Source organism: Poecilia formosa, unplaced genomic scaffold (genome assembly GCF_000485575.1).
Source record: "Poecilia formosa unplaced genomic scaffold, Poecilia_formosa-5.1.2 Scaffold375, whole genome shotgun sequence".
Lineage (NCBI taxonomy): Eukaryota > Metazoa > Chordata > Actinopteri > Cyprinodontiformes > Poeciliidae > Poecilia > Poecilia formosa.
The window spans coordinates 49126-66914 of NW_006800314.1; the positions used below are offsets into that span (position 1 = coordinate 49126).

At 42.0% G+C, this 17789-nt stretch overlaps 1 protein-coding gene across 1 annotated transcript; it reads right to left on the reverse strand.

The window, feature by feature from the left end:
• Nucleotides 1-334: 334 nt before the first annotated feature.
• Nucleotides 335-14498, reverse strand: LOC103154141 (sarcalumenin-like). The gene is made up of 8 exons (XM_007575324.2): nt 14355-14498; nt 8235-9056; nt 5506-5598; nt 4734-4829; nt 4023-4139; nt 3703-3936; nt 3218-3567; nt 335-2505 (listed from the first exon to the last, which is right to left on the reverse strand). Exons 1-8 carry the CDS (start codon nt 14437-14439, stop codon nt 2005-2007), a joined length of 2298 nt encoding a protein of 765 aa, XP_007575386.1. The 5' UTR covers nt 14440-14498; the 3' UTR covers nt 335-2004.
• Nucleotides 14499-17789: the final 3291 nt, after the last annotated feature.

The following is a 17789-nucleotide window of genomic DNA, read 5'->3' on the forward strand; positions in this document are numbered from 1 at the left end:
ATTTATCTTCACTGCCCTGTCTGGGATTTCTGCCATTTAAGTGGATTTCTCCGGAAGAACAGCAGGAGAAGTTCAGGTTTGGTTCAGTTTCGATACCAGAACATTAGGCTTCAGTCAACGGGATTTCACAAAGGAAACGGTGCTGCTGTTGTTTTTGTATCCTGGTTGTTTACTGGCAATGAGTCACACAAAACAAGGACAATATTAGAGTAAATACTGATTAAGGACCCAACAGAGTGCATTTTAATGGAAAATGCCAATATGGTGCGCTGCAGAACTGAGGTGAAAATAAACAACAGCTCAAAGTTTTGAGAGGAAAAATACAGCTAGGAAATTGTACCACATTTATTTCTTTCAGTTATCCTAACCTTCTCAGGACATGTTGAGAAAAAAAGTAAAGTTTATGTATTAGAACAAAACATAGTTCAGAGGGAAGTTACAGTGGAAACAGAGTGAGAACCCTTCTTATTTTATTAGAACAAGTTGTCACAAAACTCTGCTGTTTGTCTGAATTACAGCGGTTCAGATCTGAAAATATAAAACATTTCAAGGTCAGCTTTCCTTTTCAATCCCAGGAGCAGTGTGGTCGCTTCCCGATGAATCCTCTGATTAAAATGAATAAAAGAACGAGGGACATCAACAAGAAACTGAAAAATAATTTCTCTAAAACATAAACCCGGAAGTGTATTTATGCTCTAGATGTTCAATAAAGTTTGAAAATTAAAACTGTTGCAGAAAGGAATTTGCTAAATGCCAAACAAATAAAATTCTACTCCAGCAATATCAAAATATAGCAGTTCTTGGCACCTCTGGTAAAAGTTTGTTTGAAGGTTTGTATGAAAAACCTTCAATTAAGATAAAATAAATTAAATCACTGGTGCCACACCAATCAGGATTCCCTAAACTTCCTATAATAAAATGTTAGTGAAGCGTTGAGGAGGTAATTCACCCATTGGCCCTGGACGACTGTTGTTAGATGCTATCTAAATGCCAACCAGCTGTTTGGGAAGCATGCCAGGAAAAAGCCTTTTCTGTCCTAACAATCATATATGTAAAGGCCGTTTGGCAAACTGTACTGGGATTTTAACTAGCTGCTTTGGTGAGTGCAACAAAGAGTTGGGTCTGATGTGAAAAATAATTAATTCTTAGAAAAGCACCTTATTCTCCACTGTTACGCATGGTGGAGGTTCTGTGATGCGCGATGGGTTTGTATCGCTCCTAAATAGTCTGGAAATGTAGTTAGAGTGCATGGCATTGTGAACTGTGTTAGACGCCGAAAGATTTTGAATGAAAATCAGTGGATCTCTGACCGGAAGACTGAAACTGGATCGTCATAGGGTTGTTCAAGTGAAAAATGAGCAGAGAAATTTGGCTGAATGGATGCAGAAACGGCTCACGAGTAACTAAATCAACCTTCCTTCTCACTTCCTGAGATGTAAATCCCATAGTTGCCCAGGTGGGGGAGCCGAAGAGTAGAGAACTTAAGACTGGATGACCTACTGAGTTTGTGTGAAGAGGAATGGTCTAAAATATGGTCTGTATGCTTAAAACTTGTAAAATATTGTAAGAGAAGTAGGGGCGCAAATAAGTGTGGCACCAATGATTTGGTGAAAAACGAACAGATTTTTTGTTTCCCCACTTGCATTTAAATTTAAAGTTAAGGTAAATAAAATGAACTGAATAAATGTATGATAGAGTAAAACATAATTAACTTAGGGGTTTTTACACATCTTGATAAAGGGTCCCAATAAATGTAGAGGACCCTGTATTGTTTTCCTCTGCTTTCAAATGCAACTAACAGAACATGTACCGCAAATGTTCTTTCCATTTAAGTAGTAACACAAAATATCCTGAAGTCCATTCAGTATCTGGTTTTCTGCCCATTTCCAGTCTTCCTGGAGCTATTCCTGGAATCCACACCATTGGACATTATTTCAGGAAACTCTCTGGCTGCCCTCTGCCTCATCTCTCCCTTGGCTGCCTCCTGTCCTCTTCCCTTCCATCTCACTGCTTCCTCCAGGGGTTTTTGGGTTTCTCCTCACACTCTGGACCCTCGCATGTACCGGGGAGAGGCGGCGGGTTTGCTGGGGCAGCCTTTGCCGGGGCGGGTGCCCCTGAGCTCTTGGTGACGCTGCTGAGCAGAGCCGGAAGCTCGTGCGAGATGGCCTTCTCGATCTTCTCCAGCAGGCATCCGTCAGTCCAGCTGCAGTGCTGAGAGAGTTGCTTGAAGTTGGAAATGGGGTTGACCCCAAAGAAGTCCTGGTAAGCCTCCTTGTCGGGCAGGTCGAACTTGCTGACGTTGCTCTTGGCCAGAATGGACTTGAAGATGTAATACTTATCGGGGTCGTTCACCACGTCTTGGAAAACCTCGTAGGGGTCTCCGAACCAGCCCAGCTTGTCGTAGTAGGTCTGAAGGTAGCGGTCCACCAGCAGAGCATGGATGCGTACACGGATGGCGTGCTGGCGGATGAATGCGATTTTGTTTTCTATCTGATTCTCAACCACCTGCACGGACAGAGGCAAGTTTAAGGAACATGAATAAGAAAGCAAAGGCAAGAAACAAGAACTCGTAGGAGAATACAGCTTTGATTGGTGGTCTGTCCAGGGTGTAGGCGCTGACAACTAGCCCTAATGCTACCCTGCAAGGATTAAACGGGTATGGAAACTGAACGAAAGAATAAATATCATCATTCCACCTGGACCCAAACACTGACACTGTTAAAGTTTTATGTTGCTACTGAAAAACACCTGCCCATTAGGGCAACAACTATTTTGGTAATCAATTATTCTGATAAAAAATAAATAAATTAGCACATTTCACAGATTTTTCCTTTAATCACTTAAGCCTTTTTTATATAATCTGAGAAATACATTAAAAGATACAAATAAACACAATTAACCTATCAGAAGCTTCCAAAGCCATGACCTCGTCATCTGGGCTTTCTCTTATTGTTTAAGCAAATATAAATAATTTTGGTAATTCTAACTCACCTAAAACAAACAAACAAAAAAGCTTGGTCTGTCTTAACTTCAGACAGCGAGAAAAAAGAAAAAGAAAAAAAAAAAACCCTGTGTCATTTTGAAAACTTCTGGTTTTCATTCTAGATATTTAACAGCAGTGGCCCAAAGACGGAGCCTTGAGAAACTCCCCGCAGACCCTCAGCAGCGAACCACAGAATCACCTCGAGGTTACTGAACAGAAAGCAGTGAGCTTAACCTGGTTGAGATCCTCCAGCAGGGAGATTTCCTCCTTCATGAAGAGCTCTCGGCTGGTGTCTGGAGCGTAGTCCTGCGGCCAGAAGGAGCTGACATACACGCGAGGCGGCTCTGTGACATTGACGAGCGGCGCCATGCTCCAGAACAGGGCCCCGTAGACCCTCATCAGGTCCTGCGTAGAGAGGCTGTCGGCCTTGTTGAGGATGAGGCGAATCTGGGACTCGCGGCCCTTCATCTGGCGGAAGAGAATCTCCAGCTCGCCCCCCACATCCAGCTTGGTGGGGTCGAACACCAGGAAGATGAGGTCGGCTCTGTCGATGAACCACTGGCACACATCGTTGTAAGGGTAACCTGTGAAGGTGAGCTAGGTTAGCTTCGGCTGTGCAATTTCTATGGAAAAGACTAAAAGTTTGATGGCTTTCTTCGAACAATACCTCTCCTCTATCCAACTTTCTATGGAGGACAGATTTTTGGATTGATCCTCACCTCTTTCCTGCTGCTTGCGGTTTTCAATGATGCCTGGTGTGTCAACAAAGGTGACCCTCTCCAGTAACTTGTGGGGCATCTCAATGCCGACCAGTCGCTCCAGGAAGCCCTGACCGAACTTCTCCAGCGGAGAGAAGGGCCGTGAACTGTCTGCTGCCATCACGATGCCCTCTATGGTGCGAAACCTCTCCCCGTGCATGATGACAGTGTACTCAGATGTGGTGGGCTCAGCACCTGGTGCACGGATGAAAAGAAAGGGATTTTTTCCCCCCTGGAGCATGCACCAAAATCAGAAACTGTCAGGTTTTATTTGTGCTAACCTGTGTAAAGTTCCTGGGGAGTGCCATGGAGACCCAAAAGGTAGTTGATCATCGAGGACTTTCCAACGCTCCACGGTCCGAGAAACAGAACCATTGGCTTTGAGGTAATCTCACCCGCTACAAGATGCAGTCCAAGCGTAGAAGTTATTGGTTAACAGGTACTTGTTCTGGAACATGCCTAAACCACCTGCCGGTAATTTCCATTAAAGCATTTAGTGAATTTTATGTACACCCCTTGAAAGTTGCATCCAAAACTCAGCAGGATTCAGTGCTGGACCAAAAAGGAGAAAAACGCTAAAATAGAACGACACACTAAGTAAAGTCCCCGTATCAACACTGATACAAGAGCTTTCATTAGTGTGTGATACATGGTACCACACATTATGAACATTATAAACTTCCTCCATTGTTCTATTAACTCCAGTCAGCTTCCCTGTCCTAAAGAAAAGCATCTCCACAGAATGATGCTGAAAAAAAGGAAAAATTAGATTAAAACCATGTGTCTTTTTCCTTAAAAAAACCCCCCCAAAAACAAAACTATGCTTTACTTTTGTGTTTTCTCTCAAATAAGATATAAAATAAATCATCTAGTTTTGTAATGAACACTTTTGCAAGGCACTGCTCCTGCAGATTGATCTGACTGGTAAAAGTTAGCTTACGCCACTTTTGGTCTCGCCATTGTTCTCCAGAGGAAGAGCCAGCAGCACCTACCTGTAACTTCATGTTGCCTGAGCTCGTTGTACTTAAAGACTTGTTCCATTGGCTTGATGGACTTATGGTAGATGTTTAACAGTCTCTTTATGGCGCCTAAACAGAGAAAAGCAGAGAGAGAGAGAGAGAGAGACAGACCCATAACGGCTAATGCCAAAACCTGCTTCGGCTGTGGATGATGAAAAGACCCTATAAAATTTACTGTACAGATCGGAGGCAATAAAAGGCCTGCCCTGTTGTAGCTCATAACTTTCCTAACAGGAACCACTCTGATTCAACAAACTGTAGAGGCTTTCATGATCAGGACAGCATCACATTTGGTCTGATTAATCGCCCTCATTTGTACACACGCACTCACATGGTACATCATGCGCACACACTTTGGCCCAGACATCATGAAGCAATCATCAGAATGGCTGCAGCACGGCGACGCAAAAAAAAACAACCCTTTCTCAGGCACAGTTATTTTTCTTGCGAGCACATCTGGTTTCCTTTTTGCATTGACAACGTAGGTGTAAACATTCAGATGCTGTTGTAGTTCAAGTCACAGCTTCGTTTCCACAGCAGAGGTCCAACAGACGTAGCCGGTGGTGATGGTGGATAGAGGCAATGTGTCTTTCCCATCAGCTTTCAGGTATGGTGGAGCATTAGGCCCAACATTATGACTTTATTCTTGTAATTTTGGCCCTAATATTCCGTTGTATTTTAGGGAACTCGTGTACCTTGTAAAGACTTCTCATCAGTACGATCGGGCCGATATTTTGCTCCTTACCAGAGAACTCTGCTGATGGTTCAGCCGTCGCCAGTCGCAGCATCTCCTCAATGTGGGAGCGGTCTCTCAGGCCCGACCCAATGGCCTCATCCTCTGTGAGAGTGAATGAACATGCGGTGAGTCGGCAGGCGGATGACAGAGAGCCAATCTAAATGTGACCGAAACAAGCAGTGCTTCGCTACCAGACAGCTGTCGTCTCTGATCTACGAGATTTGAGAACAAAATCAGCAAAAATCTGCAGAAGTTGATAAAAACGGAAGTGATGTGAGTAATCTGAGTAGAAGTACTAGCCTCATAGTTAAAACAAGGTTTTGTTCCTGTGTAAACAACCACACATTGTATTGTTTTAGCTCCAGTTTCCAATGTTTTGTAAGCCCTATCTGGTTTTCTTCCACGATTGCCTCTTATTTCGGTATTTCCTCCTGCTAAAAAAAAAAAAAAGCTTCCCCACAACATGATTCTGTCAGCACCATTTACATTTTTCAGGTGGTGTGTTCAGGGTGCGTTTCCACCGCATATGATGATTTGAACGCATGCCAAAAAGTTTCATTTCTGACTATTTTTTTTTTCCAGATTATCGTTTTTAATTTAAAGAAGAGCTTAATTAAGACAATATGTATTTTTTGTATTATTATTTTAAAAAATTCAACACCCTCCCTCACTCCGGGTGGCATAAATAAAAAAAGCAAACACATAATTAACTTAAGAACAGAGGAAGAGACAAATATATCCAATCCTCACAATAATATCCAACAATGTGCATGCAACGAAGCATAGGCAATCCCATTTCTATGAAGGCGTGATGCTCTTAGCTAAGCTCTGACTGTACAAAAAGTAGCTGTCAAAGTGTCCAAGGTCATCAGCTGTTACTGAAGGGGACTGAAAAACTGAAGACCCAGTAATGTTTTCCCTCCCAAGTCCAACAGTCTTCGTCAAGGGTCCCCAAACTACGGCGCGCGTGCCGGATTCGGCCCGCCTCCACATTTGGTCCGGCCCCCTGAAGAATACCAGAAAGCATTCAGGTTTTTTTTTTTTTTCATTTACTGTATTTTCCGGACTATAAGCCGTTTATATGTGATTTTTTTTCTTCAACCACCAGGGGGCTCTTTACCAGGAAGTGAATCATTGGAAGTCTCGGTTTCTTGCGCGCCAACATTAAGCCCACATGCAGCAAAATGAGTAAGAAACACATCAGATGTCTTTGGAAAGTTTCTTTGCAAAGGGGAAAAGGCCCAGAGAAGAGACAGGAGGATGGATTTATCCCGGACTCCCACATTACAAGCCGCTCTGTGTAACATGCGGCGAACAAGATTGCCACATAGAGACGCTGTGCTCAAGCAACACAGCTCGGGTGTTATTGTCTCTCATCACTCCCAGATGTCTCGTTGCAGAGAAACAAGCTCAGGGCTCCCATTACTCATTATCGTGAGTTAAAATTTTCACGAAAGTAAAATGTTCGTTTCTGTGGCGCTTCTGTTATTTTGAAGGGATATATAAACGTTACCATAACGACCAGAGTCAGAGCGTTTGGGCAGTGGTCGAGAGGAGATGAGTAGAGCTTGTGAGTCTTAAGTCTGGTTTAGGCGGCAAGATTTAAGAATTGTCGGCCGATTCTCCAAACCGCTGTGACCACAGAGCTGATAAAAGTACAACAGGTTCGATTGGTTCGTGTCTCCAAGGCAGGAGCAACACGAACCGATTCGTGTTTTTCCATTAACATTTTTAACTGAATAGACATAATAATGACCTTTACATATAATAATAAACATTTCCACATATCATCTCTGATATCCATCTGACTCTCAGTTGCGCGATATGTCAGTGCAACTGACGTATCGCGCAACTGATATGTTGCGCAATACGTCAGAGGGGGGTCAGAACAGAACCTCCTCTGTTCTGACGTCACCGCGCTTTCTGATTGGCTACCTGTCACATTCAGCAGGTTGTACTCGTTCCCAGTCAGGGAAAACCCCACGGGCTGCTATAAAAGGGCCAAGACAACCAAAATAGGGCATATTCAGGATTTAGTGGGAACGCCAACATGCAGAAGTCTTATCTGACTGTTCACCCGCCCCCCGGCCCCTCCCATCCCCGGGCCGCAACAAAATTTCCAAGTCTTGACCGGTCCGTGGTAATAAAAAGGTTGGGGACCACTGATTTAGCACATGCTAGTAGCAGACACGAAGGATCAGCACTTTTACTGTTACAGTTACCGTTCGTAAACTACCATAATCAGTTCTGTTAAATCTAATCTTGGCAACTTTTTCTTTTTCAACCCTAATAAATGTGATATTCAATTGATATGACTCAAATTTTGGGTGTCCGCCCCCCTCTGCTGCTGCTGCATAGTTGTGGGAAACCTGGAGCGGCAGAGATATCTGCGGCTTATATGTGCATGTTTACTGGTTTATTAAAAAAATAAATAAATAAACTTTGGGGTTGTGGTTTATAATCCGGTGCGGCTCATAGTTCGGAAAATACAGACTATAATCCTTACTGGATTTTTTTCTGTGAAGAACCCAGAGAATGTTATGTGATTGTGATTTCTAGAAAACAATATATTTTTACATTTAGGCACTCCTGCAAATGTCACACTTTTTCTGTTACAAACTGACTCCGGCCCCCCACCATAGAAAGGAAAAGTTATGTGGCCCTCACAGGAAAAAGTCTGGGGACCCCTGGTCTACGTTAATAAAACATTAATTGTGCATTTCCACAACTTTTTGTACCGTTAGCTTGAAGCTGTGCTGGCTCCTCTGCAGGCACCTCCTCTGGTTTCACCTCCTGGTTAGAACCCTGTTCAGACTCCGGTGTGTCCTCTGTAGTTTCCTCCACTGCATCGTCCTCAGTGCCTTCCAGAGAAGGTTCCTGGTTAGCCTGATGGGTGATTTCTGGTTCTGGGTCAGGCTCGGTAATCAGCTCCGGCTCTAAAGTGACTTCTTGCTCTGCTTCTGCTTCAGGTTGTTCTGTCACTTCCGGCTCTTTCACTCGATCCTCCGGTAGCTCCTGTGTCTCCAGTCTGGGGTCTTCTGTCAAATCTGGGGGTCTTTCCTCTGGTTCAGGCACCATTTCATCCTCCTCTGCACCTTCATCTGCATCAGCTGCAGTGTCCTGACTCACGTCGTCTTCCTCTACTTGAGACGATTCTCCTAGTGCTTCCAGCTCCTCTTCCTCAGGTGTCTTCTCTTCTGCCTCTGCAACAATGACCTCTTCAGCTACTTCCTTTTCCTTGCTTTGAGCACCAGATGTCGCCTCTTCACACTCCTCTGCAATCTCCTCCAGGCTCCTTTCTTCACTTGCAACTTCCTCGACAGAAGAATCGTCCTCAGTTGGATGTACTTCCTCTAGCTCTTGCTCCAACGCGGCCACCAGCTCGTCTTCATCACTCGACAGGGGCTTGCAGGGGTGGCACACGGCTCTCTCTGGAGCCGGGGTGTCATTGGACGAGGTCTGGCTGGCATCAGTTGTGTCACATCCACAGGGGAAGAGGTCTCCGTCTGGCTGCTGGAGCTGAAGACGCATTTGACGCTCCTCCTCGTGGATGGAGGACTCTGTCAGGAGAAATGAAGGTGTTAAAGAACATCAAACATGAGCTCACAGGGATGCTCTAATAATAATAATAATAATAATAATAATAATGAATTGCCTTTCCTGCTCGCCACCAGTCATAACTTTGTCCCCGAGAGACTTGAGCTGCATATACATCCATTTCCAGAGTTGTTTACGGCTCCAGAATTGCGCCGCTCATTGTAGCAGCATTTTGGAGTGGCTCTGTTATTTCTGATTTGTTCTTTTTCTAGACTTCTGCTTGTTTTTTGTTGTTGTTTTTTTCTAGTTTTGGATGCTGTGCAGCCAGAAGGTTTTTTTTTTTTGTTCTCATCTTGTAACTTTGCAGCAATTGCTATGAGGCGTAGTCATGGCAACAGGAAGTTGAAAAGGATGCAGAGGACCAAAGAGCAGCTTATTGAAGACCAGACACACTGAGGTATTCTGGACCATCTGCAGAGGTTTTACAGAACAGCCTTTACACTAAAATGTTTTTCTTTAAACTATCACTTTCTCTGCACTTAGTGCTGCTCTTACACTTAAACTTTGTTACCACGCTTTTGTAGATCAAACACAGTTACCATGACTTCTATAAAATCATACCTAACAGCAGGGGACTCTTTTTGGCATCCCAATTCATTGAGGCATGCTGGATATCCTTGACTGTCACGATGGACAAAGAGCAAAGGTTTGTGACCTGCATTTAAATTTAACTGCCTGTGGTACAGAGTGTGATGTGAGACACTTAAAGGAATGCCTGCAGTTCATGTTACAAGATGGATTCACTGCGAGGGAGGAGGATTAAAAGGTTTTGGCAGCTGTCAAAGACATCAGATGTTTTGTTAAGCATTTTGTCACGAATTAAGAAGATCCTGTTGAAAATATTTGTTTTTCATTTTTGACTCAGGTAGACCTCCGGTGATTAAACTTCATTTTCTTGCTGTTTGTGATTTTCGTACTTAAAGACTCAACTCAGTCTAAGAGATTGCCAGCCAAGCCTACGCTTACCATACCATTAGTATTCAAACCGTCTGATCTTTTGTCGCCAACAACGGATGTGCGAAATTGTGTACTGATAAATAAAAGAGTCTCTAGCATTTTGTGTGCCACAAACTAAAACTTAAATATCAGATTTCATCAAGTGCCTTGTTGGCAAACTGTTTTCTATTAAGTGTCCAACTTTTAAAAGTCCATAGAATCAGGTTAATTTGATGCCGTTAAGAAATTGTATAATTTCAGCTTTTATAGAGGAGCAAAATGCTCATCTAGATGTCAGACGTCATTACTAGAACAATATGTTCCTTTCGTCCAGCACTGTCCCCCACACTAACTTAAGAAATGTCCACTGTGTTCCCATCATGTTGTTGTCACCTCTTGGGGCTCTAAGTTTTTGGCTTACCACCTCCCTGTGGGGTAGTCAGCTTCAACAGCAACTGAAAAAACCCCCCACAATACTGCGGTAATGTTGTTATGTCATGAGGTGTTGTTATGCAGACTTTGCCAAAAGTTAAAATAAAATTGAGTCCAAAACACAGTTAAGGGGCCACATTGTGTCATATTGTTATTTAAATAAATATCTGTGAGAAACAAAAAGGTAAATTTTCAGAGTTCGAGGAGTCCCCCAAGCTCATAGGAAACGGATAGAAAGGAAGATTTTGCCTCCAGGCTACGAAACATGATAAAAGTGCAAAGCCAAAAGAAATCTGTTGACGTCCAGATGAGGCTCAAAGGTTGGGATTGATCAAAGAGGCCAACCAAGTCTGGCTTTGAACATCTTTGTTTGGGCCAAATTTGGTTGAAACCTATAGACAGGAAAAGTCCAGTTTTACACCATGTTTAATTGTTACATACAGACAAGGAAGGTCCAACCTCGAATGGCCGCGATTGTGAGTGTTTTTGCAAACAATCTGTAAGTTTAACACATTCAGTGCAGAAAAATGTGAAGCTACTATTGAATTATTTTGTTTTACCAAGATACACTATCCATCCTTTAGAAATAATCCTTAGTATTACATCAAAGTCTTAAGCCATCCCTCATTTCTTCATGTTACCTTCTGGATGACTCACTTTCCTGAAAACATTCAAAGCTCGGATTCATACCAAAGACCTTTTTGCTCTGACCAGTGCTGGCAACTGCATCCCTCTGTTTATTATCAGTCAGCCATAAAAAGCCTCTTGAACTCAAAGAATGAAAACTCTTGACATCTTTTTTAATGGCTTTCAAAGGTTTGTCAGAGAAGAAAATTGAAAGTGGACATTTTTTTAGCCAAACGTTGCAGATGTTGTAATTTGACCAAACTCAACTACGTTCATACCACATTTAGACGTCTGTGGACATCTTTAGATATCTCTTCATCTTTCACTTTTTAAGCCTCTTTAGACATTCAAACATGATTTGTTTTGGATTTATTATAGACCTTCAGAAAACCTTTAAGGACGATTGATCGGAGCCACTTAAACAGATTCTAGTACATTTGTGTAAAAATATCAAGAGCGGCTCGGTAATGGAGTAGAAATCTCTCTCGGCAGTCAATGCCAAGGTCTTATAATACCCATCTTGAGCAGACTTAAGTGTACCGCAGGTGTCTATAATTGAATGACTCAAGAGAGGAAGAAGAGTAATCTGATCCATGTCTACAGCTTCGACTCTGATCTGCCTGAGTCATGTGGGAGGTTTGGATACAGTCCAGACGGGTGCAGTGGCATCGCTTGCGTTCCAACACGAGCCAAAGAACAGAAAGCTACAAGGTTTTACAATTGTCGACTAACTCGTCGTTGTCAGCGATTATTATATCTGTCTGATATTGCTGGCAAATGAAGAGTGGTTAGATATCTAAATGAAGGGCAATCCTGGAAGAAAACCTGTTAGAAGACGCAAAAACCCAAGATTTGCAAAAGGTTTTATCTTTGAGACACAGTAAAATAGTGTGAATCAAGCCATACTTGTGTTTTAGAGTGGCCAAGTCAAAGTACAGATCCACATGTGTTAGTTTATCAAAGGAAACCTTTAAAAAGGCGTTTGCTGTTGTGACTTGACACGATGTGGAGACGTTCAAGGTATGAGAATACTTTTGCGAAACACTTTACCCAGTTTGAATTAAAACATTCAGATCCATTTTAAATAATTGACTAATTGGAGAATACCTGGTAACTACTTTAACGTTTGGAGCATCTGTAACAAGACTTTATCACATTTTTTCTGCATTTTTGTAAATATAAAATAACGAAGCGTTGTTTATGACAGCATAAACACAAAGACTGCATCTTTCTTGAGTAATCCACAAACAAATTGTTTATGAACGTTTAGAAACATTTTCAGTCCAGAGATTTGTTTGCTACCATTCTTGATAAACGTAATTTAATCTCTGATAGAAAATAAGATGAATAGTTTATTCTGTAGTATTAATGTCAACTTTTCATTATTACTTTATGGTACGTTCAAAGTTAAAGCAGACAGGATGGGAGTTACTCGATTGTCCTCCAAAATCTAAATGAGAATCTTCAGCAGCGTTGCTTATTTACAGACACCAACTAATCGACTTGAGATATTTAGCTACTAAATCTGGTCAAAATACATATTTTTATATATAAAAAAAAGGTGGCCTAAATCCAAGCATGGATTTGTGGCAAGAGTTGAAATATGACGTTAACAGATCTGACTGGACCTGGAGTCAATTTGCAAAAAGATGTCCGACACTCTCAGTCTGCAACGCGAGACGCTAAACCTTCAAGTCCTCTGCTTGCGGGTTATCCTCACTTCAAGAGCAGTTAACGGGCAACGTGTTGCTGTGGTGCAGATCGGCGGCCAGAAAAGCTCCCCGGCAGCAGCCTGACGCTGGAGCCTGGGCAGAGCGCAGGCCTGTGGGGACGGAGCGGGACAGGTGCCCTGGACGCCCAGAAATAGTCCCACAATGAGTCAGAGGGCGCAAAGAAGGAGGGATAATTCCACTTCTATTTTCAGGAAGCGTGACGCCCGTCGCCCTCTCTCTGCGATTGTCATGAGGCCGCGCTGCGGCTCCTGCAGGAGCTCCGGCCGCGTTCGGCTCCGGGTCTCCTCCAGGAACAATAAATACATCAAGATGTCATAAAGTCGGCATATGGCAGCAATTAAACATAGCAGCCACAGGGAAACAGAGTCTGATTGTGTGTGAGTGCATGACGGATTAGCGGCTCGGCAGGCGGAGCAGCAGGCGAAGCCCCGCTGAGGTGTTTGACTCGGCAATGATTGCATCCAGAGTTTAATGTTTGTCTCAAAATTAAGTGTATTTAACAAATTAAGTATGTGATAATACAGTATATTTTACAGGATGACTACAATATATTCCATATGTAAAGCAGACTTGAAGTTTTTGGGAATATACAAGATGTAGTAATATAAAAATATGAAAAATGTCATATTTCAAATAATACAAATGTTTGTGAATATGCCAGGTGATGTGCTGTAATAACACAGAAAATTTACACTTTCAAACGACACAAATGTTTGTGAATGTAAAAAAACAAACAAACAAACAAACCCCAGAACATTTCAGAAAAGTGAGTAAATTTACCATGAGAAACTGTTAAATTACGGCGAAACTCCATGCGTTGGAACTGAAATATCCATACAATTAGCGGAAAATGTCCTGGTAATCTTCTGCCAGGAACTTTTCTTTTATTTATTTATTTTAATTTTAATTTCTTTCAGAGTGTAGCTGTGGAATTTCAGTCAAAGTAAATGGCTTTAAGTTTGTCTTGTTCTGACGGAGACGTCACAGGAGCAATCTTCGCATTTGGGTACGCGATGTCTGTGCATTCCCGAGAGGTTGGAAGAGATCATCATCAGCCCAACAACCGTATCTGATGACGACTTTGTCTGACAATATCCCGACACCTGGTCAGCGGGGGTCAAAACGAATCGGCATCAAGGACGGACGAGAAGCTTCGACATTAAGGGAGAGTCGATAAAGACCCCAAAACAGCACAAGACGGAGCAAAACCACCAGCCACATCTAAAACAACACATTCAGTTCAAGCTCGTCCAAACCAGAAGCAGGAAGACCGACAGATTCACAGGAGGTCCGCGCTGAGCGTCCAGTGTAAAAAAAAAATGATTTGGTTCATTCAGATTTAAAGCAGCAAATTCTACCAAAGCTGTTAGGAAGTTTACCAAAAACGGTGACATGCGTATACACATCAAGTGGACATTTCATTTGAATCAGTCCCTTTTTGTTGTTGTTGTTGTTCAAGAGCGTTACAAACGACAACTAAACGTTCATCATTTGTGTCTAAATCTGGTTATTTCATTCATCCGGCCTCCGTACCTGCAGCCGACAGAGCCAGGAGACACAGCAAGCGGCACGCAGTCGCCAGAAGCTTCATTTTGGCTGCCAGAGGACTGCAGATCATCCCCCCCGGAAATATATACCGCTGCGGCTGAAGGTCAGAGGGCACGCCGTTGGAGGTGGGGTCGCATTGAGTGTCAGAACAGCTGCCCGGGGAGTGCTGATAGGAGCGGAGCAGGAAGAGGCGGGCCGAACGCTTTAGTGAGTCTGTGGCCCAAATCTAAAACGGCCAAGGTAGATGTACTGATGTACACGATGGATGGATGGTTATGGGGTAAAGATGGTGAAAAAGAACTCAAATTTAATGTCTCATAAAATTAGAAAATCACATAAGAGCAATAAGCCAGTGCGTCTGCAAACAAATGCACTCAACCCACCCTCAGTCCAGACTTTGTGACGCTTCTTCCCCAAATTCTTGAATTGATTTTGCTTTATAATCCACCCAGGAGCAGAGATATTCATGTTGCTGGTGCAGAATTTCCTACCAAAATATTTGTTCCACTAAGTTTTCTATGAGCATCCTGGTTATCTGTAAGCCAAGAAATAAAGGCTTCAAATATATAATTCCATGTATATTTCACTCTTAAGTGACAAACATATTGAGCTTTTTCACAAATTCCACTTTCTAGATCTCATTTTAGACCATCTTGTTTTTGATGAATATCAGTGTGGTTTTTTTTTGTTTTTGTTTTTTTGCCATTGTACATTTCCAAAGTTTATCACCCTTTTGATGTTGGGAACAATTTTCCTTTGCAGCTGCATTTTTATTTTTGATGGAAAACACATTGTGTTGCTTTGATCATGACATCTGCTATTTAAATAAACTGGACCTGGCAGTAGGGATGCATGGTGCCAATAAAATATGCCCCAGCTTTGCGTTACAAACGAAATCGCGTGTAATTCATAATTTACCAATGAGGAACAATGTTTTCACCGAACCAGATGGTCTGGCTCGTTACATTTTGTTTTAAACGTCGCTAGCTAGAAACGAATCCAAACGAAGGAACCCGGATTTGGTCATTTTTCAGGTAGCTACGACGCTAAAATGTTTTTTTGTGAGCTGAAGCATTTAGGTGTGACAAAAGAAAAATAAATCTATAAGGAGGCTAATATTTTTCATGACATTGAATCACTTAACTCCCAGTTCGACGCTCGGCTTGGACGCCACGCTCAGTCGACGGGAGAAGCGATGAGGTGTCCCATCAGCGTCCAAAACCACAAAAAACAAACTTTGAAATGACCCTCCAGAACCGCTGACGGGGTCAAAAACTTCCGCGGGGTCCACTCGATCCTTCCTGGACTGCGGGAGAGTTAAATGACAACGAGAAGTCATAAAAATGGCAGAAATTAAGGTCCCAAGAGAAACCATATGCTATCAAGTCATTTTTTGAAAATTATTTTTCTTACGTCAGTCCCAGTCTGATTCACTGGTTTACATTTTGCTAAATTACCAACAAATAACTACAATAAAACTTTAATGCAACTTTTAAAGATGCAAAAAATGTCACCACCTAGTGGCCAGACAGTTTTATATATAAAAAAAACTGAAACAAGAGTGTAATAAAAAAGTACAAATTTTATTTTTTTTTATTATTCCTTTTTTTTTTTTTTTAACAAAGGCCGGTTCATCCAATTTTTTTATAAACAAAATATAACAGCTTGGCATCACCCTGGACTGATGAGGAAAAAAAAATTAAAGTCACACAAAATATATATAAAAAAAGTCTTGTCACTATAAATGGAAAACGGGAGACAAAAAAAGACTAAAGAGCCGAATGACAGAGGTTAAACTGCATCACGGAAAACAGCTTAGAAAACATAAAAGGCAGCAAAAGAGAAACAAAAAAAAAATGATTTAGGCAGTACAGAACAAGTGCTTCATATATATATATATATATGTATATATATATAAAAATTCATCAAAAGGACAGCCGTGCTGCCAACAAAATGTACAGAAACATGAAGGGGTGAAGCGATTCTGCGACTGATAACCACACCTGAGATTTAGGCTGTGGACCAACTGTGATCAGCGCGATGCTAAACCCTTCAACAAAGCTTCACAAACAATATGTAATCCCCTCCCTCCCCGTCTTCCCACCCATGTTTGGCTTGAAAATACTACTCTAACCAGCTGATGAGTGAATGAACAAAACCCAAACATCCCACACAAGACAGTGTCACAGAATGCAAAAAATAAAAAGAGAAAATCATAAAAACCTACTTTAAGACAAGAAAAAAAGAAAAAAAAAAGAAAAAAAAGATGCATTTGGTTGGCAAAAGAACACACAACATCAACAGACGGAAACGAATCCAAACGAAGGAATGTTTACAGCATCAAATCAGCGACTCGAATTGAGTACGACAGGAGAGAGGCTTTGCAGCACGGGGGCCGGGGGGTTTCCAGTCAGACTCCCAGCAGAAACACGAGTAAAGTAACATGAGGTTCACAGGGGCAGGGGGGCATTTCAAAACGAAAACCAGGGGAGATGGGGCAGCGTGGGGGGTAAAAAAAAAGGGGGGGGGGGATTTACGAGTGGCACATCTGCAATTCTCTTCGGCTTTTCAACGTCAAAAACTTCGCTGTTAGTGTTTCTGATGCTCGGGCTTCGGTTTAAATTTGTCTCTTTCGTAAATCAATTCGTTTCCCTAAATTAAAGAGTTACAGTCTGTGTTTGTACATTAGGGGGAAAAAAATAAAATAAAAACACTCCGACTCCTGTTTTCTTGAAGTAACTTTAGAAAATGGAGGCACTAGGCATGGGCCGGTTATCCGGTCGAAGGAATATTTAAGTTTGACAACAAGAACATTTTTCCCCAATATGCGGCTCCTGTGCTTTAGATGCATTTCTAATAAGTTGCCAAGTTAAATACTTGAGTTTTCTCTGGATAAAAACAGGAATCGCTCCCTTTCTTCTTGCTTGCATCGCAGACATATCTCTCCATTTGGAAATACTCCCCAACCCGCAAAAAACACAAACGGTTATTCATCATAAACATAACGGATACATATATTATCTCAGCAGCTGCTGGAATAATTTGCTGCAGTTCTTTTTGTAAACAGAAGCACATAAAACAGTTTTTTTACCAAACAAACTGGTCTGTGCTTGGTGCCTCCATAGTCACTGAAGTTACCGGATATGTTTGTAAATAAAGTTCTCTTCTATAGCCAGACTAGGTGTAAAAAAACAACAACAACAACAACAAAAAAAAACCGCATATGTAGCCAACTCTACTTCCACCCATTGCTGTGCGCTGCCAGACAGCTGGCTTAAAGAAGACTCCTATTTGTTTTGGGTGCAAAAAAAAATTAAATAAAACCATCTAATTTTGCAGATATCACCAGCAGGGATAGCTGTTGCTGTTCTGCTTTGAGATTTAAAAAAAAAAAAAGAAAATTGTGCACAAACTGTGACA